General features: G+C 30.6%; 1 protein-coding gene across 1 annotated transcript; it reads left to right on the top strand.

Moving 5' to 3' along the window:
- The first annotated feature begins 1,301 nt into the window (after positions 1 to 1,301).
- Positions 1,302 to 24,740, top strand: LOC141293297 (guanine nucleotide-binding protein G(I)/G(S)/G(T) subunit beta-1-like). Its single transcript, XM_073825316.1, has 10 exons — positions 1,302 to 1,488; positions 7,089 to 7,187; positions 7,304 to 7,342; positions 11,884 to 11,990; positions 12,278 to 12,341; positions 16,524 to 16,686; positions 17,359 to 17,425; positions 18,797 to 18,998; positions 19,092 to 19,308; positions 22,773 to 24,740. Exons 2-10 carry the CDS (start codon positions 7,131 to 7,133, stop codon positions 22,877 to 22,879), a joined length of 1,023 nt encoding a protein of 340 aa, XP_073681417.1. The 5' UTR covers positions 1,302 to 1,488; positions 7,089 to 7,130; the 3' UTR covers positions 22,880 to 24,740.
- Positions 24,741 to 26,044: the final 1,304 nt, after the last annotated feature.

Here is a 26,044-nt window from a genome sequence, read left to right as displayed (position 1 = left end):
AAATTTTTGTTCAGGCCCTCTCCTATAGTAACATTTCTTGTTTTGTTTTTATTTAGTAATTTTATATTTTTTATTTATTATTATTATTATTATTATTATTTATAGCCATATTAATATAATCACAACATTTTGCACATAGTGTGCATTCTTAGTAAAATATTAATATTTATTAATCTAATTTTATTTAGTATTTTAATATTTGTATTTAATAATAATAATAATAATAATAATTATTATTATTATAAATATTATTTTATAGCCATATTGATATTGATTTTGTCCAATTTGTGCAGGCCCTGTCCAATAGTAATATTTGTTGTTTTGTCTTTATTTAGTTTATTTATTATATTTAATATCACAACAATTATTATATAATTTATAATTATGAAAATAATAATAATTATTATTATTTTTTATAGCCATATTGATATAGTGACAAAAATGGGTCCAGCCACTGTCCAACATTAATATTATTATTATTATTATTATTTTTAATTTTTTTTTGTAATTCTAATATTTTTATTCATTATTATTTTGGGCAGAATATTAATATTAATAGCCTTAGTCGAATATTAATATTTCTTAATATATTTTTATTTTGTAGTTTCAATATTTGTATTCATTTTTATTAATATTGTTGTTGTTTTTATTATTATTTAATAGCCATACTGACAAAAATCAGACGATTTTATCCAAAACTGGCATCTCTGCAAACAAGCACAGCATTTTAAATAGCATTTTAAATATCAGTCTATTTAATAGTACATAAAATAGCAATTTATTCTCTCAGAAAAATCTTAGTCTTTCCCTCGAAATCGTGCAACACTACTGTATATTACTGTTCACATAATTACGATACACTTTTGATCCATAGTACAATGCATGTCAATAAAGTCGCAGAATAATCTCAATAATACTCCAGTTTTAAAATAGACCAACGTATGAATGTTTCCGAGCATTTAAAAGCTAAAATGCAACTTTTACCACGGCAAAACAATGTAATTTTCCCTGTGAGACGCAAACACGTAGCGGATACGTTTCCTGTTTCTCCTACAGGCGCTTTGTTGAGGCAGCGGACGGACCGTACCATTCATTTATAGGTGAACCCATACGCGTTAACAACTAACATTCTCACTCTATTCAGGCAAAAACACTTAATGTGCAGGTATATTGTAGTTACTTAATTTATAGTTTATATAAATCGCGTCTGTGCTTTGAAACAATGATTTTAGTCTCTTTTAGACACGCAGTGTTTGTCCGTTCACCCCTCCGCCGCGCCTGTTGCCATGTTCCCGGTTCCCTTATGGGTGTGGTAACGAGATTGCTGGCGAAAATTGACTCTCAGCTCGCGTGAGGGGCTGCGTGGCCCTTTAAATGTCTTTAAAATTGACTTGTAATTAATTGTACCGCTTTAAAATTTATCTCTGAGCTTATCAACATGCGAAGGATCTGAAAAGAAGCGGAATTTGCCCAAACCAGCCTGATCAGGTGAGGGGAAAAAACAATCGTCCGCCGTGTTTCTCTTTTCTCGGCTATTTCCTGCTTGTAAAAAGGTCGTAAACGCTCCAGTTGGGTGGTTTATTCACCCCGACGAACTTGTTTTCACAATTTTTAGGGGCAATAATGCCTTGAATGTCGATTTAGTAGCTAATTAGGTAAATTATAATCTGCTAGTGATGGTTAAAAGTGAAGAGGCAACAGGAGGCCCGATAAACACAGTCAGTCTGAGAGTTCAGTCTGAACTCCAACTGTTGGAACCTGTTAAGTGTTTCCTGACGCGGGTTAATCATCTAAATAAGTAGTTTGTTTAGGTGGAAAATTGTTTGGGTGATAAATGAAAGATTATAGGTTAAAATCTCACTTTGGTGATCATATTGTGCCCTTGATCCACACATAATCTCAAGAGACTGCTGTTTTTGAATCAAAGTCTTATTTAGATCAAATGTGAATGCACACTGCACGTAATTCGGTTTAGAAGTTATATCTTCCAGCTAAGTTAAGAGAATTTATTTTAAAATCATATTTAGCGAAGAATGCCAATAGCTGAGATTGTTTGAGCTGAAGCTGATGGTTTTACTTTCGCTTTACCTTGCTGAAATCTCAGAATCTGTTTTGATTCACCTAGAAGTTTAGGTGCCAGCTTGAATTCATCTGATATTTAGAGCCTCACATGTGACACTGCATTACAAAACCAATCAAAACCAGCTGAGTCAATAAGCTTTTCATTGATGTGTGGTTTGTTAGGATAGGACAAAATTTGGCTGAGATACAACTATTTGAAAATCTGAAATCTGGGAAAATCAAAATATTGAATTTGTCCAAATTAAGTTCTTAGCAATACATATTACTAATCAAAAATTAAGTTTTGATATATTTACAGTAGGAAGTTTAGAAAATATCTTAATGGAACATGATCTTTCCCTTAATATCCTAATGATTTTTGGCATAAAAGATAAATTCTACTTAAGACTGGTTTTGTGGTCCAGGGTCACATATGATACTTTTGATACAGTCCTCTGATGCAATAATCTTAAATATTGCTGGTTAATTGCAGTATTTATTGTGTTAGATTTTATTGTTTTAATATCATTGAGTTCCTCTTCCAAACAAGCAAATAAACAACAACAATGCTTCCTGGAATTGCTTTTCTAACAGTTTTCTAACCAAATAAAAGCACACTGGTTCTCATTCATGCATCTCAGAAACTTAGGTTGAATTTCTCTGACTTGTGTTGAAATGCCTGTTTTTGTGAATGTTTTCAGAGCTGATTTAGTATTTGATTTTTGCACAGTAGTCCATTTGAGCGACACATTCAACAGACAATAAAATATATTGGTGTAATACAGGATCCACATTTTTTTTTTTTTTTTAAACATCTTTTCTGAAATTTTAAGATATTATTTAAAAGAATTAACAGAATATTCACATGTTCAGGGTTGTCTGATGCAGGTAAATGTAAAATATGTGACCCTGGACCACAAAACCAGTCTTAAGGGTCAATTTCTTGAATTTCTCTGAATAAATAAGCTTTCAATTGATGTATGGTTTGTTAGGATAGGACGATATTTGGCTGAGATACAACTATTTGAAAATCTAGAATCTGAGGGTGCAAAAAAAATCGAAATATTGAAAAAATAGCCTTTAAAGTTGTCCAAATTAAGTTTTTAGCAATGCATATTACTAATCAAAAATTAAGTTTTGGTGTATTTACGGTAGGAAATTCAGAAAATATCTTCATGGAACATGATCTTTACTTAATATCCCAATGATTTTTGGCATAAAAGAAAAATCGATAATCTTGACCCATACAATGTATTTTTGACTATTGCTACAAATATATAAATAATGCTTCCTGGAATTGCTTTCTAACAGTTTTCTAACTAAAAAAAAAAAAAAAAAAAGGTTCTCATTTATGCATCTCAAATACTTAAGTTGAATTTCTCTGTTTATGTCAATGTTTTCAATCAAGGTTTCAGAGCTGATTTATTTTATTTTTGCACAAGAATCCATTTGAGCGACACTACAGCAGACACTAAAATAGATTGGCCTAATACAGGATTCACAATAGTGTTTTTTTTTTTTTTTTTGGCATCTCTGAAATTTTAAGATAATATCATGTTTAGGGTTGTCTAATGCAGGGAAACATAAAATATGTGACCCTGGACCACAAAACCAGTCTTAAGGTTAATTTCTTGAATTTCTCTGAATAAATAAGTTTCCATTGATGTATGGTTTGTTGGCATAAAACATAATTTTTGACGCATACAATGTATTTTTGGCTATTGCTACAAATATACCCATGTTTTGTGGTCCAGGGTTACATATATCATCTTTTTTAGAAAGCGTTTTATTTTTATTGTTTTAATTTTTTAATTATTTTTCATTTTATGTTTTTGTAATGTACGTAATTATTAGCTTTTCATCTTTTTCAGCAGCAAAAATAAAGCTACTTTGAGAAACCTTGGCCTAAAATAGACGTTTATTGTTAGATTACGTCATTGCACTAAATCATAAGGGGCTTATATTATTCCAGACAGTTCTAGCCACAAAGTTAACACTTTCAGGAAACATTTTCAGTCTCTAATCACTTGTAAAATCATCCAGCATTACATCAAGGCCAAACCGAAACATAAGCAGGTGTATTGTTAAACGTTTCCCCCATTGCTTAAGTTTATTTTGATAGTTGGTATTAAAAATATGAAGGGTGTTGCTGTCTGGTAGTGGCTGGGCAGGATGACCAATAACTTACATCATGGTATGAGTAATTTTATATCATGATATGGATATTTTTATTGAAAATTCAATGGAAAATGTCTTCGTTTTTAATAACCATGTGGTATTGGTTGTTTTTGAAAAATCATGTCACACTGAAGACGGGTGATGATGCTAAAAATTCAGGTTTGATCACAGGAATAAATTACATTTTGTGATATTTTCTCATAGAAAACAGTTAATTTAAATTGTAATAATATTTCACAATTTTTTTTATTTACTTTTTTGACAATTGGTCAAAATAACATTTATATTTTTTAGACAAAATATCTTTTTTTTTTTTTTTTAGAGTTTTAGAGTTTAAAAAAAACAATATTTGGTGGTATAACAGTAATAAATATTACCATTTTAGAGCTTTTTTTTGCATAAAATGACAATTGGTCAAAATAACACAATATGCTGTGTTTTCAGACATGTTTATATTAATTTTTAGACAAAACAATATCTGTTTTAAGAGTTAAAAAAAATCTGTATTTGGTGGAATAACCCTGATTTTTAATCACAACAAATGAAAACATTTGTTATTTTGACCAACTGTAATTTTCTGCCCTCAAAAAATAAATAAAAATAATGAATGTGAAAATTCAGGTTTGATTGATTGCAGGAATAAATTACATTTTGCAATGTTTTCTTCTAGAAAAAGTTCATTTAAATTGTAATAATATTTCACAATTTTAATGTATTTTTGATTAAATACCGCCATGGTGAGCAGGAGATATGTTTCTAAAACTTAATTGTTTTTTTAATTATTCTACTTTTAACTTTTTTAAACATTTACCTGGAGTGTCAAAAAATTATTTTTACATTTTAGTTATGTGTTTATGTAAATTTTTTTTTTTTTTTTTTTTCAAATTTTAAATGGAAATATTATAATTTAGAGTTTAATTACAGTTGGTCAAAATAACAATATGCCATGTTTTCAGACATTTGTTTTCAGTTTAAACAAAATATCTATGTTTTAACTTAGTTCTTTGGTGGAATAACCCTGATTTTCGATCACAACAAAAGAAAACATTATTAAACTTATAACTAGTGTAAAAACATGTTTATGTACGTATTTTTGTTTTATTTTGTAAACTGCTGATGACATTTCTTTCAAATTTTAAATAATTTGTCATTTAGAGCTTTTTTTTTTTCATAAAATGACACTTAAAATATCAAAGGGTGCCATGTTTTCAGACATGTTTATATTCATTTTTAGACAAATAATTTCTCTGTTTTAACTTCAAAAGAGTTAAAAATACATATTTGGTGGAATAACCTGATTTTTGATCACAGCAAATGAAAACATTTGTTATTTTTTATATTATTTTTACTTATTTATACCAATTATAATTTTCTGAAAAATTCAGATTTGATTGCAGAAATAAATTATGATTCGCAATATTTTCTTATAGAGAAATGTTCATTTTAATTTTTAATATTATTTCACAATTTTAATGTATTTTTGATTAAATACAGCCATGGTGAGCAGGAGAGATGTTTCTAAAACTTAAAAAAAAATCACAATTTTTTAATGTTTACATGCGTTAATGTGAAACATTTTTGTTTTATTTTGTAAACTACTTTTGCATAAAAAAAAATGACAATTGGTCAAAATAACACACAATATGCTGTGTTTTCAGACATGTTTATATTCATTTTTAGACAAAACAATATCTGTTTTAAGAGTTTAAAAAAATCTATATTTGGTGGAATAACCCTGATTTTCAATCACAACAAATGAAAACATTTGTTATTTTGACCAAGTGTAATTTTCTGTCCCCAAAAATGCTCTAAATGACTATTTCTATTTAAAATTTGAAAATATTATCAGACTTATAAATAAATAAAAAATAAATAAATAATGGTGTACAGGAATAAATTACGATTTGCAATATTTTCTCATAGAAATGGTTTGTTTAAATTGTAATAATATTTCAGAATTTTTACTGTATTTGTAATTAAATACGTTTACATTTTAGTTACATTTATGTAAAACTTATTTTTGTTTTATTTTGTAAACTACTGATGACATTTCTTCCAAAAAAAAAATAAATAAAAATAAAAAGTGGCGCTGAAAATTCTTCTTTTATCACAGTAATAAATTACAATTTGCAATATCTTCTTATAGAAAACAGTTAATTTAAATTGTAATAATATTTCACACTTTTTACTGTATTTTTGATTAAATAAATACAGCCATGGTAAGCAGGAGAGACGTTTTTAAAACATTTTATAAAAACGTAATTCTAAACTTTTGACTTAAATTCTGTGACTTTTGAGCAAATTGAGTAAATTAGCTAAATGCACATTAAAATGCTATGGAATATGAAGCTGAGCCTGCTAAATGCATCCATAGCATGTTATTCCTGTTAGAAATTGAGTGTAATTTCATCTGATTTAATTTCGACTTTTGCTTCCAATTGATTGACACAAACTAAAAGATTATAAGTTGTATTGATCGTAACTAAACTCCAGGTGACACCCTTAGTATGAAAGATAATAATCATATTACTGTAAACTCACAGACGCCGTTTGACTTTGTAATACATTTTGTAACTATTTAACACATTCGTATGCAATCAAAGGTGAGCAAAAGATCAGAGACGCGGACGGACGCCTGATTTGACGGAAAGGTCAGCGAACATATGGGTGGCATTTGGCAGCAGTCGGTGGCGTTTTGAAGACCCTTTGAGCTCAGCGTCGTTTCCCACTGCTCTCAGATCAGTCTGTGCATGTAATTAAAGCTGCCGGAAAGGAAGCTGGTGCATTTGTGACTGCATTTTGAGGGATTTCATGTAAGAATAATGTCATTGCATGATGTGTGATCGCAGGTCCAGCACGTTGTCGTCTCAGGTGCCGGTCAAACAGGAACAATGAGTGAGTTGGAACAGTTGCGACAGGAAGCGGAACAGCTTCGCAACCAGATCCGGGTAAGTGTGATTGTGTTTGGACTGACATGCAACAAAAGGAAGTGTTCTTTTGAGAGGACAACCATGTTTATTTTAGTTTGGCAATGAAATGAATTGCATTTGTTGTTGTTTTTCAGGATGCTAGAAAAGCCTGCAGTGACTCCACACTTTCGCAGGTACGGAATAAAAATCATCATTAAAGCAGTGGTTCATTTTGAGCTGATTTTACCAAAAATAGTCCTGTTGTGCTCAAGAACGAACCAGTTTGATGGACTTCTTTTTGTTATTAAAACAAACTTGATGTATGTGTTTTGATATTAAATGGAGACCACACCAATAAAATGAAAACTGGCCAAATTAACAAAAGATGCCATGTTTCCAGATATGTTTATATTCATTTTTAGACATTATATCAGTGTTTTAACTTCAGAAGAGTTAAAAAAAATCAAAAATGGTGCTAAAAATTCAGCTTTGATCAACGGAATAAATTATGATTTGCAATATATTCTTATAGGGAAATGTTCATTTAAATTGTAATAATTTGTCACAATTTTAATGTGTTTTTGATTAAATAAATACAGCCATGATGAGCAGGGGAGACTTTTCTAAAAAATTAAAAAAATTAATTATTCATAACTTTTAATTGGTAGTGTAACACATTTTTGTTTTAATTTTGTTTTAAATAAAAATGTTGTCATTTAGAGCCTTTTTTGTTTTGCATAAAATTAAAATTGGACAAAATAACACAAAAGATGCCATGTTTTCAGACATGTTTATATTCATTTTTAGACATTATATCAGTGTTTTAACTTCAGAAGAGTTAAATAAAAAAATCAATATTTGGTGGAATAACCTAATTTGGCCAACTGTAATTCTCTGCCAAAAATAAAAATAATGGTGCTAAAAATTCAGCTTTGATCAAAGGAATAAATTATGATTTGCAATATATTCTCATAGGGAAATGTTCATTTAAATTGTAATAATTTGTCACAATTTTAATGTGTTTTTGATTAAATAAATACAGCCATGATGAGCAGGAGAGACTTTTCTAAAACATTTAAAAAATTTATTATTCATAACTTTTAATTGGTAGTGTAACACAGTTTTGTTTTAAATAAAAATGTTGTCATTTAGAGCCTTTTTTTTTTTTGCATAAAATGAAAATTGGTCAAAATAACACAAAAGATGCCATGTTTTCAGACGTGTTTATATTTATTTTTAGACAAAATAATATCTATGTTTTACTTTTGCAGATACGAAACAAAAATCATTAATCCAGTAGTCGTTTCTTACTAATTTTGAGCCGCTGATCCCAAAAATAGTCCTGTTTTGCTCAAGCATGAACATACTTCACAGTTTGATGGACTTCTTTTTGTTATTAAAACAAACTTGATGTATGTTTTTTGATATTAAATGGAGACCACACCAATAAAATGAAAACTGGCCAAATTAACAAAAGATGCCATGTTTTCAGACATGTTTATATTCATTTTTAGACATTATATCAGTGTTTTAACTTCAGAAGAGTTAAAAAAAAATCAATATTTGGTGGAATAACCTGATTTGGCCAACTGTAATTTTCTGCCAAAAATAAAAATAATGGTGCTAAAAATTCAGCTTTGATCAAAGGAATAAATTATGATTTGCAATATATTCTCATAGGGAAATGTTCATTTAAATTGTAATAATTTGTCACAATTTTAATGTGTTTTTGATTAAATAAATACAGCCATGATGAGCAGGGGAGACTTTTCTAAAACATTTAAAAAATTAATTATTCATAACTTTTAATTGGTAGTGTAACACATTTTTGTTTTAATTTTGTTTTAAATAAAAATGTTGTCATTTAGAGCCTTTTTTTTTTGTGCATAAAATGAAAATTGGTCAAAATAACACACAAGATGCCATGTTTTCAGACGTGTTTATATTCATTTTTAGACATTATATCAGTGTTTTAACTTCAGAAGAGTTAAAAAAAAAAATCAATATTTGGTGGAATAACCTGATTTGGCCAACTGTAATTCTCTGCCAAAAATAAAAATAATGGTGCTAAAAATTCAGCTTTGATCAAAGGAATAAATTATGATTTGCAATATATTCTCATAGGGAAATGTTCATTTAAATTGTAATAATTTGTCACAATTTTAATGTATTTTTGATTAAATAAATACAGCCATGATGAGCAGGAGAGACTTTTCTAAAACATTTAAAAAATTAATTATTCATAACTTTTAATTGGTATTTTTGTTTTAAATGTGTTTTAAATAAAAATGTTGTCATTTAGAGTCTTTTTTTGTGCATAAAATGAAAATTGGTCAAAATAACACAAAAGATGCCATGTTTTCAGACGTGTTTATATTCATTTTTAGACAAAATAATATCTATGTTTTACTTTTGCAGATACGAAACAAAAATCATTAATCCAGTAGTCGTTTCTTACTAATTTTGAGCCGCTGATACCAAAAATAGTCCTGTTTTGCTCAAGCATGAATATACTTCACAGTTTAATGGACTTCTTTTTGTCATTAAAACATAAACTTGATGTATATTTTTTGATATTAAATGGAGACCACACCAATAAAATGAAAACTGGCCAAATTAACAAAAGATGCCATGTTTTCATACATGTTTATATTCATTTTTAGACATTGTATCAGTGTTTTGACTTCAGAAGAGTTAAAAAAAAATCAATATTTGGTGGAATAACCTGATTTGGCCAACTGTAATTCTCTGCCAAAAATAAAAATAATGGTGCTAAAAATTCAGCTTTGATCAAAGGAATAAATTATGATTTGCAATATATTCTTATAGGGAAATGTTCATTTAAATTGTAATAATTTGTCACAATTTTAATGTGTTTTTGATTAAATAAATACAGCCATGATGAGCAGGAGAGACTTTTCTAAAACATTTAAAAAATTAATTATTCATAACTTTTAATTGGTATTTTTGTTTTAAATTTGTTTTAAATAAAAATGTTGTCATTTAGAGTCTTTTTTTTGTGCATAAAATTAAAATTGGTCAAAATAACACAAAAGATGCCATGTTTTCAGACGTGTTTATATTTATTTTTAGACAAAATAATATCTATGTTTTACTTTTGCAGATACGAAACAAAAATCATTAATCCAGTAGTCGTTTCTTACTAATTTTGAGCCGCTGATACCAAAAATAGTCCTGTTTTGCTCAAGCATGAACATACTTCACAGTTTAATGGACTTCTTTTTGTCATTAAAACATAAACTTGATGTATAAATATTTATTCTTTGATATTAAATGGAGAACATTTTCCACACCTTTTTAGAGTTTGGTTTAACAACACATTTACATTTTTGGTTATTAAAACAAAACTTCACTCACTGCAAAAAATGCTTTTCTTACTTAGATGTCTTGTTTCCAGCCAAAATATCTAAAAATTCTTAAATCTAGAGAAGTCAAAATTAAGTGCATTTTTGCTTAAAACAAGCAAAATAATCTGCCAATGGGGTATGAAAAATAATCTTGTTTTCTGTTTGAAATTTAAAAATTTTTTTTTTTTTTTTTTGCTGAAAACAATTAAGGACTATTCGAAAAATTTGTATTTATAGTTATGTATTTATGTAAAATTGATTTGTTTTATTCTGTAAACTACTGATGACATTTCTTCCAAATTTTAACTAAAAATTGTCATTTAGAGCTTTTTTATTTTTTGCATAAAGTGACATTTGGTCAAAATATTATAAAAGATGCCATGTTTTCAGACGTTTATGTTCATTTTTAGACATAATATTGGTGTTTTAACTTCAGAAGACTTATCAATATTTGGTGGAAAAACCCTGATTTTCAATCATAAAAAAAGTGAAAATGTTTGTTTTTTCCAGAAATTGTAATATTATGGCCCAAAAATGCTCTAAATTACAGCGTTTTTCTTTTATAGAATAAAACATTAACATTTTACTCAAACACAGAGAGAAACTGAGAATTTTCAAGTGGTCTCTTAATTTTGTTTAACATACACAACCAATCAAAAGTTTTTGAACAGTACTATATTTCTGTTTAGCAAGGATGCTTTAAATTGATCAAAAGTGATGATAAAGACATTTATAATGTTACAAAAGATTTCCATTTCAGATAAATGCTGTTTTTGAACCTTATATTTATCAAAGAAACCTGAACAAATCAAGACAGCTGTTTTCAACAACAATAATAATGTTTTTAAGCAACAAATCAAAATATTAGAATGATTTCTAAAGGCTCATGTGACACTAAAGACACTAAAGAATGATACTAAAATTTCAGCTTTGATCACAGGAATTAATTACATCTTAAAACATATTCAAATAGAAAACAGCCATTTTAAATAGTAAAAATATTTCACATTTTTACTGTTCTTGCTGTACTTGGGATCAAATAAGTCTTCTTTAAAAACATTAAAATCTTACTGTTCAACACAACCTTTGGTAGTGTATATATATTGTTTTGTGATTTGCATTTGATATTTTTAAACTAGTCATTTAATAGATATTAAGTAGTCCATCTACAGACATCAAATAATTTTTCCCCCTGCATTATTATTTAATTTTAAGAAAATGTTTTGTAAATGTGCTTAGCGCACATGAAATGCTATCGAAGATGATGCTGAGTTTGCTTACTGCACTGATGGCAGCTCTTCACATTGGTCTAGAAAGGATCTCTAATGCGATCTTTAATCTCTTGCTGTTTTGGCCTCATGTGGCAGATGACAGCGAGCCTGGACTCAGTGGGGCGGATACAGATGAGAACGAGACGCACGCTCAGAGGTCATCTCGCCAAAATCTACGCCATGCACTGGGGCAGCGACTCCAGGTGTGTGTTTGATTGGAAGCTCCCTAACCCTCACCATTGGTTTTATATACAAAAAAAAAACCCTGCTTTAAACACTCTGGGTTGGTTTCCTTTCAACTGTGTGATTAATATTACATGAACTAACGCTCGGGACCCTGGTGTTCGTTTTCCGTGGAGCTGTAATAAGGCCTTTCCCACCATGCTGCTCAAATCCCATCTGTGTCCCGTATTAATTACATTTCGTTGATTGAAAAGTGGATAGGCTGCAGTGTGGATATATTTATAATTTCTTTGCATTTTTTCTTCAGGTTACTCGTCAGTGCCTCCCAAGATGGAAAACTGATCATATGGGATGGTTATACGACCAACAAGGTAAAGAGATACTAGATTATTTACATTGAAAATGTTAGGTAGCATCACGACTCAACTTAAATGCATTAATTTATACAGAAAAATGGGCTGAATCAGGTCTTTAAGGTGAAACACTGCAGGTGTATAGTGTAAAAAAATTAACTAATAGTTATCACCTTACTTACTCAGTTGATTGATTGCATTGATAATTGCGAACATTTTTTGTATTACAAGTTTTCTAAAATTTTATGTTTTAATATGCAAATGAGGCATAATTTAATGAACTATGCACTAATTTGCATTTTTAGTACAAGTTTCAGTAGTCAGTTTCAAAATTCTTGTTTAATTTTTTTTTGACATATTAGAGTCAAAGGTTTTTACAGAGGGAATTTTGGGTCTCATTTTGTCACTCAATTCTGAAAATATGTTGAACAGGCAAAAAACGCAATTTTTTACAGTTTTTTTGGGGGGGGGGGGATAAAATGTATAAAATAAAGCAAATGATATATGAAGAAATAGACAAGAATATAAATGTAAAGTTTGGTGTGTGTTAGTGCTACTGAAGTAGAGATTTATGGCTCAGTGAAGGAGAAAAAAACTCATTTTGAGAAAACGGCCTTTAAAAATATGGATTGTAATTGAAATCTATTGACACAAATAAAGTGCTATAAAAGAAACACTTAACAGTGTGTTTTGGATGTTTCCTTTTCCGCTAGTCTGAAAAAACACGTTATGAAACACCAAAAAGCCTAAAATCTCAAACTAGACAGGTGCATGAAAAAAGTGTTTTGGCCTGCAGTGTCTCCCCTTAAGGGAATAGTTCACCCCTTATCCAAGAATAACTCAAATTTGCTGAAGATTTGATCACACTTGAGTTTGTTTTCTTTATCAGATTTGTAATAATGTGTCATTTCATCACTTGCCCACCAGCAGTGGTGTATAAAGTCCCTGAAAGCCATACTTAAAGGTCCCATATCGTCAAAATCAAAATTTCCTGGCTTTTTTCATGATAACTAAGGTCTAGGGGCTATCTAACTACCATATGAGTTTCAAAACAGTCAATCCACAGTAAACTGCACACAGCCTGCTTAAAGTAGCTGTTCATTTTCACGAGCAGCTGTGACTTCCGTAACGATGTGACGTCCGATCGACTCAAGTCACCGCCTTCAGTCACAAACCAACGTCCCACCCTCCTTTTGTCAAACCCCCAGACAACAACGCATCCATTCCATTGAGCAACAACAACAGGAAAACAAGTGGAGAAAACCCTGTTCAGTCAATAGATATCAAGCTACGATCATTGCACAGGCTTCAGAACAACGTTAATATAAGAGACCAGCGGCACGTCAACTTCAGCCTCTTTCACACAGCGATTCCGGTAAATACACGGATAATGTTTCCCACGATTTGTTCCGGAATTGTTTAATTTGGTTCATTCACAGTTGTTTTCCGGAATCTGTACGTGCTTTACACACAACCCATAAAGACATGTGACGTTTGGATGTGAGATGTAATGCGACGCGTACGTTTCACTAAACTGAAACTAACCTGAACAAACTGTGCTTCAGCGCTGATAGTGAGGAGCTGGCTCTGCCTGATGATCGCTGCTTCATTCCACTTTGCACGTAACGTTATTTTTCGTTGTGAAGAGTCGCTTGATAACGTGCATCATTACTACAACACTGCCTTTAGGTTCTGGCTTTGGTTCACACAGTTCCCGTAATTTTCCAGAATCAGCGCGCATTGTGAAAGGGGCTTTACTAAAGCAACAGTTATGTAGCTTACTGCATTCGGTGTTTGTAAAAGAAAAAACATTAATGATCATTCTAAAATATCCTGTTGAGTATCAGCTCTCTCTATTGCTCTGAGCTCGCTTACGCTTACAGCATACATGACCGTAGTTACCTGTGATTGGCCTGGTTGTGCGTCACTCAGAAAACAACAGGCCAATCAGAAGAGAGGCTCATGAATATTAATTAGATGGGCCAAAATCGACATGTTTTTGACAGAGCTCCTAAAAAAGGAGCTGTAAAAATATATTGAGATGGATTTTGGCACTTATACCGCAAATATATATTCTTAAGGACATCAACAAATAAAATAAACCTCCAGAAATGTGTACGATATGGGACCTTTAAGTAAAAGTTCAGATATCTTACCAGAAAATGACTTTGGTAGAAGTTGAAGTCACCGTTTAGAATATTACTTGAGTAAAAGTCTTATAGTTTGTGATATTTATTGTACTTCAGTACTTTAAGATTTAATAAATACTTGTACTTAAGTATTGAAAGTAAAAGTACAAGTAAATGCTAATGCAATTGCGAGTTTATATCATCCATTTTTCCGGAAAAAAACAACAAAAAAAAACGTTTTTTATTGCAATTCTGACTTTATTTCTCACAATTGTGAGTTTATATCAGCCAGTTTGGAGAAAAAAAGTCAGAATTGCGAGATACAAACTTGCATTTGTGAGAAATTATTTCCCAAAATTGTGAGTTTATATCATCAATTTCTGAAAAAAAAAAAAGGTCAGAATTCTGATTTTATATCTCGCAATTCTGACTTTATTTCTCACAATTGTAAGTTTATATCACCCAATATAAAAAAAAAAAAATCAGAATTGAGTTTGTATCACGCAATTCTGGAAAAAAAGCCAGAATTTCCTGAAAAGTCGTCAGAATTGCGAGATACAAACTTGCATTTGCGAGAAAAAAATCAGAATTGTGAATTTTATCTCGCCATTATGAGTTTATAAACTTTGTTTGCTCACAAAAACTTTTGTGACAGAAATAAAGAGGTGAAAAAAAAAATTTAATTTCAATGCAGATGCAACATTTTTTTTTGAGGGAAAGGCAATATCTTTGTGAGCAAGCACTTTCTAGATAAAAGGCAATACTTTTGTGAGAATTTTTTTTCACACAGTTTTGCAAAATTAAGAACTTATTTCTCACAGTTGTAAGTTTACATCTCATAATTCTAACTGAGATCCTGACTTCTGACTATTTTGTAGTAAGTAACGAATATGCTTCGGAGTAAAAGTACACATTTTACGTAGGAAATGTAGTGGAGTAAAAGTAAAAGTAGGCTGAAAAATCTAAATTCAAGTGAAGTACGGATACTCCCAAAAATACTTAAGTACTGTAATGAAGTATTATTACTTCTTTACATTACACCTCTGCTCACCAGTGGATCCTTTGCAGTGAATGGGTGCCGTCAGAACGAGAGTCTGAAAATAGCTGATAAAAACATCACAATAATCCACACCACTCCAGTCCAGTCCATCAGTTAACATCTTGAGAAACCAAAAGCTGCAACAAATCCACCAAGACGTTTTTAACTAAAATAAGAGTCCATAACACTTCCTCCGGGGAAAAAGTGTTCTGGTCTGAATCAGGAGAAAAATCTGCACAGATCAAGCTCAGTTTACAAGCCTAAACAGCTCTAAACAAATATGTGACCCTGGACCACAAAACCAGTCATAAGGTAAAAATTTACAAAACTGAGATATATACATCATATGAACGCTCAATAAATAAGCTTTCTATTGATGTGTGGTTTGTTAGGATAGGACAATATTTGGCCGAGATACATCTATTTGAAAATCTAGAATCTGAGGGTGCAAAAAAATCAAAATACTGAGAAAATCACCTTTAAAGTTGTCCAAATTAAGTTCTTAACAATGCATATTACTAATCAAAAATTACATTTTGATATATTTACAGTAGGAATTTTACAAAAAATCTTCATGGAACATGATCTTTACTTAATTTCCTAATGATTTTTGGCATAAAATAAAAAACAATAATTTTGACCCATACTATGTATTTTTGGCTATTGCTACAAATATACCCCAGCGACTTAAGACTGGTTTTGTGGTCCAGGGTCACATATGTGGCATATCCCTGGAGAAAGCATTATGATGGATTATGGACTTTTGACTTCTCAAGATGTTAACTGATGGACTGAAGTGATGTGGATTATTGTGATGTTTCAATCAGCTGTTTTGGACTCTCATTCTGACGGCACCCATTCACTCCAGAGGATCCACTGGTGAGAAAGTGACGGAATGACACATTTCTCCAAATCTGATGAACAAACAGTGTAGTCCAGTCTTATTGTCAGTTGTTCTCTTTATCTTCAGCTTTAGGTTATTAAATTACTGAAGCATGCTGTATGTTTTTACCTTTTACCTCTGTCCGGCAGATGCACGCTATTCCTCTGCGCTCCTCTTGGGTCATGACCTGTGCCTACGCCCCGTCGGGGAACTACGTGGCCTGCGGAGGCCTGGACAACATCTGCTCCACCTACAGCCTTAAAACCCGCGAGGGCAACGTCAGGGTCAACCGAGAACTGGCTGGACACACAGGTAGAAATATTACTTACCCGGTATCTAAAACAGGGATTCCCAAATCAGCCGAACCACTTCAGCCCAAAATATTAAATGATTTTTTTTAATAAAGTTAGTTTCTCAATAATATAACATCACACTTGCATGTTCACGGTTCTCTAATTCTGGTTTTATACCAGTAAACAGAATCAAGTGTTGTATTTTTACATTTTTATTCTAATGTTGAGATTGATGTTACAAAGTAATGTTAATAATAATATTCTATCAATTGCTGGACGTTTGGAATACGTTTTTTTATTCATTTATTTACAAAAATCCAGCTTTGCATCAGAGGAATAAATTACATTATGAAATATATTTAAATAGAAAATCCTTATTTTAACTTGTAATAATAATCCAGAATATTAATGTTTTTACTGTATTTTAAATCAAATAAATGCAGCCTTGGTGAGCAGAAAAGGCTTCTTTTAAAATTATCCAATTATTCCTTGTAAGTATAATAATAAAGTTCAGTTTGACATTTTGATGATTTAATTAACTAAATATTATTACCTTAGCTAACTTCCAAACCTCAGCTTGGGAAACCCTGCTCTAAAACTATTTTTTTCTTGATTGCTTTTCATACAATATGTAATTAATGAAATGCATATTTTTTTTTTTTTTACATTTATTTTATGAATGATTCTGTAGGCTATCTGTCTTGCTGTCGTTTTCTTGATGACAATCAGATCATCACCAGCTCTGGTGACACCACATGGTGAGTTAATGTCGCATACAATAATAATATAATGCTCACAATGGCAATAATTAAACTAAATATTGTCTAGTAATAGTATGTCAAGACATATGTTGTTTATTTATTTATTTTACATTTATTTGGCATGCACATATTGTACTGTAATTTTTCCACATTTATGCATTTGCCAGACACTTAGTCAAAACATCTCGCATTTTTATTTATTTATTTTATACATTTATTTGGCATGACATATTTACTTTTTAATTTTTCCTCATTTATGCATTTATCAGACACTTAGTCAAAATAAATAAATACAAATGCAAGATGCTTTATTTTATTTTATACATTTATTTGGCATGCACATATTGTACTGTAATTTTTCCACATTTATGCATTTACCAGACACTTAGTCAAAGCATCTTGCATTTGAATTAAAAAAATAATTAAATTTAATTAAATGTAATATAATTTAATCTTTATTTTATTTTATACATTTATTTGGCATGCACATATTGTACTTTAATTTTTCCACATTTATGCATTTGCCAGACACTTAGTCAAAGCATTTTGCATTTGAATTAAAAAATTAATTAAATTTAATTAAATGTAATTTAATTTAATCATTTTATTTTATTTTATTTTATACATTTATTTGGCATGCACATATTGTACTGTAATTTTTCCTCATTTATGCATTTACCAGACACTTAGTCAAAGCATCTTGCATTTGAATTAAAAAATTAATTTAATTTAATTAAATGTAATTTAATTTAATCTTTATTTTATTTTGTACATTTATTTGACATGTACATATTGTACTTTAATTTTTCCACATTTATGCACTTGCCAGACACTTAGTCAAAACATCTCGCATTTTTATTTATTTATTTTATACATTTATTTGGCATGACATATTTACTTTTTAATTTTTCCTCATTTATGCATTTATCAGACACTTAGTCAAAATAAATAAATACAAATGCAAGATGCTTTATTTTATTTTATACATTTATTTGGCATGCACATATTGTACTGTAATTTTTTCACATTTATGCATTTACCAGACACTTAGTCAAAGCATCTTGCATTTATTTTGTATTCATTTACTACTTTTTTTATCGTTTAATTTTTATTCAGTTTATTTTTTGATTGTATCTTTTTTTTATCCTTCATTTATTTTCTTTTATTCAAATCCAAAAAGACAGGTATATATGTTATTAGCTCATGCATTCCCAGGGATTCGAACCCACAACCTTGACTTTGCAATCCACATGCTCTACTGTCGCTACAAGAATTATTGCAATGCTAAACACATCATAGGTATTATTTCATGTTTACTTTGAATTAAAAGCATTTTCATTGTGCTCAACTTTTTCTCCTTGGCTGCAGTGCATTGTGGGACATTGAGACGGGCCAGCAGACCACCAGTTTCACAGGACACACGGGGGACGTCATGAGCTTGTCGGTCAGCCCCGACTCAAAGACGTTCGTGTCAGGAGCCTGCGACGCGTCTGCCAAACTGTGGGACATCAGAGACGGGATGTGCAGGCAGTCCTTCACCGGCCACGTCTCCGATATAAATGCCGTCTGCGTAAGTGTTCCGATCAAGCTAGCCGTTTCAGTTGTGTTCTGGAAGCTCCTCTGCATTGGCAGGTGTATTGAGTTGGGTCGTTTGCTCTCGCAGTTCTTTCCGAATGGAAATGCCTTCACGACGGGTTCGGACGACGCCACCTGCAGGCTGTTCGACCTGCGCGCGGATCAGGAGCTCATGATGTATTCTCACGACAACATCATCTGCGGTATCACCTCCGTGGCCTTCTCCAAGAGCGGACGCCTCCTGCTGGCCGGATACGACGACTTTAACTGCAACGTCTGGGACACATTAAAAGGCGAACGTGCAGGTAGGAGCTAAACATTTTTCATTCTTCAGTGTGCTTTGGTTCGAGGTGGTTTGTGCATATTTTATTTAGAATTTGTTTTCATTCATAACTGATTTTATTGTTTACTTTATATTTTTTACACATTATTTATTATTATGGTAACACTTTACAATAAGGTTCATTAGTTAACATTAGTTAACCACATTAGTTAACATGAACCAATAATGAACTGCACTTATACAGCATTTATTAATCTTTGTTAATGTTAATTTCAACGTTTACTAATACATTATTACAATTTTGTTAACATTAGTTAATGGAGTGTGAACTAACATGAACAAACAATGAACAACTGTATTTCTGTTAACTAATGTTAATAAAGATTAGTAAATACAGTAACAAATGTATTGCTCATGGTTAGTTCATGTTAGTTAATACATTAACTAATGTTTAACTAATGAACCTTATTGTAAAGTGTTACCATTATTATTTATTTATTTTATATTGTTTGTTGTTTTTTATAATTTAATTTATTTTTCTTGTTTTTTTTATATTGTTTGCCTTGAATTATATATAGTGTATATATAGTTTCATTACCTTATTACTTGTTTTTTCAGTGATTTATCATTTATTTTGAGTTATTTATTTATTTCATTTTATTTATTTTTTAGATTGTTTGCATTGTTTTTTATTCTTTTATTTTTGTTTATTTAGTTTGCTTTTACTTCTATTTATAGTTTGATTATCTAATTAAAATTTGAGCATTTTAATTATTTTTATTATTTGATTTCTTTTTTTTTAAATATTGTTTGCTTTTAGTTTTTATGTGATTTACCTTAGTGCTTTTAAAAAAAAAATTTTATTTTTATTTGATTTATATATATTTTTTATTGTTTGCTATGAGAAATTTATTATTTACAGTTTGATTACCTTATTACTTATTTTTGTAATGTTTTTTTAATGTTTTTATTTTGAGTGTTTTATTATTTTATTATGGTTTATTTTAGGTTTTTATATTGTTTGCATTGTATTATATTATATTTTTTAATTTTATTACTATTCTTATTTAATTTTTTATATTGTTTGCTTTTAAGTTTGATTGTTTTATCACTACTTTTCTATTTTTTATTATTTATTTATTTATTACATAATATTATATATTTATTTTTGTTAGCCTATTTTTTATTTATATTATTTAATTATTATTTTTATCTATTTATTTTATTTTTGATTACTTTTAGTTTTATACACAGTACAGACCAAAAGTTTGGACATGCCTTTGAACCAGTTTTCTTTATTTTCATGACTATGAAAATTGTAGATTCACACTGAAGGCATCAAAACTATGAATTAACACATGTGGAATTATATGCATAACAAAAAAGTGTGAAACAACTGAAAATATGTCATATTCTAGGTTCTTCAAAGTAGCCACTGTTTGCTTTGATTACTGCTTTGTAGTGTTAATTTCGTCAGACGAGACGAGACGAAATATGTTCGTCAACGACCTTTTTTTTTCATGACTAAGACGAGACGATGACAAGACTGCACCACTGTCCAAAAACGCTGACTAAGACTAAATTAACATGCATTATTGTTGACGAAAAAAGACGAGACGAAAATGTTTTGCATAAAATAAAAACTAAGATAAAATCTCTCTTCATTTTCGTCTACAATCGTCTCTGCTTTTTCATCAGCTGTTACGGCTTTAAAATATTCAAACTGCGCTTTGGCGCGCTGGCTGGCGCTGAGCCAGAGACGGACGAGCTTGTCATATAATCACAACTATGCAGTGTTTTTAACCACATAACGCTTATTTTAGGTTTCAGACATTTAAATACACATAAGTACTAGTAAAAGGAGACATTTAGAGTTTGTAAAATACACACATAGGTCTATGGAAGCAGCAAATAACAATCTATTCAAATATAATTTGCCGATGTGTTTTATTCATATCACATACACATAGGCTTAGTAACTAAAAAGTTCACTCTATTCCTCTTCCAGTTCACCAGCCAATTACTTGCATGTATTTCGGGAGAAACGGATGAATGTATATGTGCTGTAAATACAGCTGACAGGACTCTCTGAGTCTGAACGGCAGCGCGAACAAACATGGCGGCGCCCATCTCACGTTACAGATTATGACCCAGATCATTTATATAGGGCTTTAAAGTACGAAACATACTAATTCACACATATTTGTGAATCGGAATATTAGATAGTTCATGGCATGGTAAGCAAGTGTGTGAGTATTTTGGATAAAAAAGGAAAAACGAAATAAAAGCGATCTATCTGTCATACAGTGTTATTGTGTCTGTGTTGTGACACGTGACAAGCTTGATGCGTCGCCATGGAAACAATAAGGACGAACGTTCTAAAATAACGGTCGCTTAAAAAAAACTAGAATATTTAAAACTCACCACTGAAAGGGTTAATCGTTTGTGAATGTGTCTCCTAAATCAGAAATTGAAAACCAGACACGTTTAACATTTGCATTCAACAAAAATCATTCAACAAGTGTATTTTGTCAGGTAATTATGACATTTAACCAATGTTTGAGATATGTGAAACACTTTTTTTGCTGAAATGTGTATCAGTAATAATCTCAGTAATAATGTGTTATTTAAAAAAAAAGACTACAATTTTTTGACTAAACCTAGACTAAAATATATTGAGTTCTTTTTTGACTAAAACTAGACTAAAATTAAAAGACTTTTAGTCGACTAAAACTTGACTAAGATACCTTGAGTTTTCTTTTGACTAAAACTAGACTAAAATGACGAGACTTTTAGTCGACTAAAACTTGACGAACAAAAAAAGATCTGTGAATGACTAAATATGACTAAAACTAACAAGGACATTTGGCACAAGACTAAGACTAAATTAAAAATAGGTGACGAAATTAACACTACTGCTTTGCACACTCTTGGCATTCTCTTGATGAGCTTCAAGAGGTAGTCTCCTGAAATGGTTTTCACTTCACAGATGTGCCCTGTCAGGTTTAATAAGTGGGATTTCTTGCCTTATAAATGGGGTTGGGTTGTGCAGAAGTATATATAGTACATATATATAGAATTAAATATTTTATAGCATTAAATATAATTCCACATGTGTTAATTCATAGTTTTGCTGCCTTCAGTGTGAATCTACAATTTTCATAGTCATGAAAATAAAGAAAACTCTTTAAATGAGAAGGTGCGTCCAAACTTTTGGTCTGTACTGTATATATTTTATTTTTTGTTTGATACTTTTAATGATTTATTTGTACTCATTTTTATTTTTGATAATTTTATTGTTCATTTTATCATTTCATTTTGTAACCTTTTTATTATTATTATTATTTTTATTTTATTTATTTTAACTTATAGTATAATATCCTTTTTTTTTTTTTTTTTTGGTATTTTCTTGAATATTTTATAAATTTATTTATTTGCTTTTGCTCTTCATTATGATAATCTACATGGCCCTCTGTCTTTCTCCAGGTGTCCTGGCCGGTCACGACAACAGGGTGAGCTGTTTAGGAGTAAATGATGACGGGATGGCTGTGGCCACAGGATCATGGGACAGTTTCCTTCGGATCTGGAACTGAGAGCGCTATTAAAATCCCCCGCTCCCGTCTCGACCCCATTTCTCCGTCTTTCCGCAGCAGCAGTTCCTCTGTATTCCAGTTATTACACATGATTTTCAGTATGTAGTTGAATCCCGTGGAGAAGCCAATCATCACTGCCGGCCACAGGAATTATAGGAAGAGATTATTAAAGTGTCATTGTGTAATATGTAAATATACATGTATATGAATATAGATATGGTATATATGTACAGCATTACGTGTATGTATATACCATATAGTATATACATACATAGTGTTCATGTATATATTTTTCTAGTTGATCATTGGCCCATGACATTTTTATTAATCTTTCACTTTTTTTGTATTTTGTTTTTTTTCCTTTGTTGTACATAGAAAACAACGCTAAACTAGATGAAACATTGCAAACAAGTCTGTATTACAGTTATCGTGCAGATAACCTTGTTTGTTTGTTATGTTTGTACACGCCACTAAATCAATCAATCATCATTTATTGGTGCTTGAAGGGCTTTAGAAAGAAGGCACTGAATTTTCTCGCAGCCTTGAGATTGAATGTTTAATTCGAAGCATTTCGACGCCTTGTTTTCAAAATTCATAATTGAACTTTAGCCTTAAATACTAGCGATCAAAACGGGACTTATCCTAGTATATAAATTCTCATTCTCGGTGCTTTGAATTAATTCATAACACTCGCTTTTGTCTTCTTTTTTTTAAGATTAGAAATGGCCACAAACCGTCCTTAAAATTAAAATCGCAGTGTTACAGATTGAAGCTATTAAAAACGGTATATTGGTGTTCATTTGGAGTGCTAAAACTGAAGTTATTTGGCAACCTCTCAGTTTCAGCTTGTAAACAGGTGGAAATGAAGAACACTACCTGGTCAGGATAATTAAACACACACATATAATTGACTATATTTGGCTTAAATATGGTTGCTCTTGATTCACAGAACAATTAAGTGCCATCGGTTTGGACAATATGCCTGTGTTTGTTTGCGGTTGCCAGATTGGTGCTGGTTTCAGATGCGAATCAGTAACGAGCTTAACAATTCTGATTTAAAAATTGCTATTTGTGCCATTAATGCTCTTAACACCTCATGTAACTGTGAAAACCATTTCAAATCTCTTTTACTTTGCCTTTTCGTGCAGTATAAAGGGAATCGGAAAGCAGCTTGAAATTATTTTGAGGTATTAAAACTCAATGTATTAAGTCCTTTTTACAGTATGAAGATGCTTTTTAGCATAAATTAAAGCCCTGCTACATAAAGGAATTGATTTTTGGTTTGTATGTTTTGAGTTTTTTGATGATTAACTGTGAAAAGGGATATGGTAATGTCTCATTTAGAAGTAACTTTTAAACAGGAATTTCGTCTGCTGGTATTCTTAGTATTGGTTAGGATTTGGGTCAGATTTCTATTGTTGGTACTGTAGAGGTCGCAGGATTGCCAATCAGTGATTCTTTTTGTGGTTTTAATCATGAAGATGTTCAAGTTTAAGTGGTTGGATCTGGATTAGCTGAAAAGCATGGATGACGTTGTTATTTTCAAACCACTCAAACTCTGCAACAAAACAAAAAGAGCAGTATAGTATCACAGTACAGTATGATGTAAGAAGTACCCCAATATTTTAAGTATTCATGATATACGTTTGGCTCGATTTGTATGCTTCAATCGTTTTGTTTTTTCTTTTTGAGCCGCTAAAACCAGGAGTGTGGTGCCTTGTGTACTTTCACAGTGCCATATTTTCAAATATTCATTTTTAATAACATTTCGTTTCTCAACCTTTTTGGTATTTGTAAAGTAACATGGTGATAATGCTGCCATACACTGATATTGTAACCAATAAAAAGACTTTTAACCATATCTTAAGATGTGTTCCGTTTGATTTGTTTCTTAAACTTTATATGCGAGACCCTGGACCACCAAAACAGAAAAAAAAAAAAAACGTATTTCACATTTTCTGACTTTTTTCTTAGAATTCTGTGATATAAACTTGAAATTGCAAGTTCTGACCTTTTTTTTTAATCAGAATTTTGTGATACAATATGCAATTGCAAATTATAAAAGTCAGAATTGCGATATAAACTCAGTTGCGAAAGTCAAAAACTCACAATTCTGACTTGCAATTGTTTTTTTTCACACAATTTTGCCTTTTTTTTCAGAGTTGTGAGATATAAACATGCAATTGTGAGTTACAAGAGTAATATGTTCTCAGAATTGCTAGTTTATATCTCACAATTCTGACTTAACTCATAAGTGAGTGTTTCCAGTGTTCGAATTGCGAATTTATATTGTGCAATTCTGACTTTATTTCTCAGAATTGCAACTTTTTTCTTAGGATTGTGACTTTGTTTCTCAGAAATGCAAATTTATATCACACGATTCTGAGAAAAAAAGACAGAATTGTGAATTTATATACAATTTATTGCGACTATTAATACATTGCGACTATTTTTTTCAGTATTGGGAGTTTATTTTTCCGAATTGCAAATTTATATTACACTACTCTGACTCTATTTCTCAGAATTGTAACTAATTTATTTTTCAGAATTGATGAATAAATAATCTTTCCATTGATGTATGATTTAAGATAGGACAATATTTGGCCAAGATACAACTTTTTAAAAATCTGGAATCTGAGGGTTCAAAAAAAAAAAAAAAATCTAGATATTGAGAAAATCGCCTTTAAAGTTGCCCAAATAAAGTTCTTAGCAATGCATATTACTAATAAAAAAATAATAATTTTAATATATTTACAGTAGGAAATGTACAAAATATCTTTACTTAATATCCTAATGATTTTTGGCATTTAAAAAATCGATCATTTTGACCCATAAATTGTATTTTTGGCTATTGCTACAAATATACCTTATGATTGGTTTGTGGTCCAGTAACATATATCTAAAGAAAATTATATTACTTGATCTTGCTTTCTCTTTACTTTCAACTGAAAACAAATCATGTCATCAGTTGTAATTGGTTTTTGCACAGACGTTTTCACTTAATAGTAATCTCACACTTATCGTGTGAGCGCGAACGATGGAGAGACGAAAAGCACACACTTCTGTCTACGACGATCCAACTCATTTTTTTTTGTCTTCTTATAAATAACCTACAGATTAATATTATGTTGTCACAATATTGTATTTTATTTTAAAATCTACGGC

Source organism: Garra rufa, chromosome 20 (genome assembly GCF_049309525.1).
Source record: "Garra rufa chromosome 20, GarRuf1.0, whole genome shotgun sequence".
Classification (NCBI taxonomy): Eukaryota; Metazoa; Chordata; class Actinopteri; order Cypriniformes; family Cyprinidae; genus Garra; species Garra rufa.
This window is presented reverse-complemented; position numbering and strand designations above follow the sequence as displayed.

What these genes read in the sequence shown, in the direction of transcription:
- LOC141293297 (XM_073825316.1), top strand. Translation starts at nt 7,131, where the DNA reads ATGAGTGAGTTGGAACAGTTGCGACAGGAAGCGGAACAGCTTCGCAAC. An exon ending in CACTGGGGCAGCGACTCCAG is followed by an intron (nt 11,991 to 12,277) that starts GTGTGTGTTTGA and finishes TTTTTTCTTCAG; the next exon opens with GTTACTCGTCAGTGCCTCCC. An exon ending in CCGATATAAATGCCGTCTGC is followed by an intron (nt 18,999 to 19,091) that starts GTAAGTGTTCCG and finishes TTGCTCTCGCAG; the next exon opens with TTCTTTCCGAATGGAAATGC.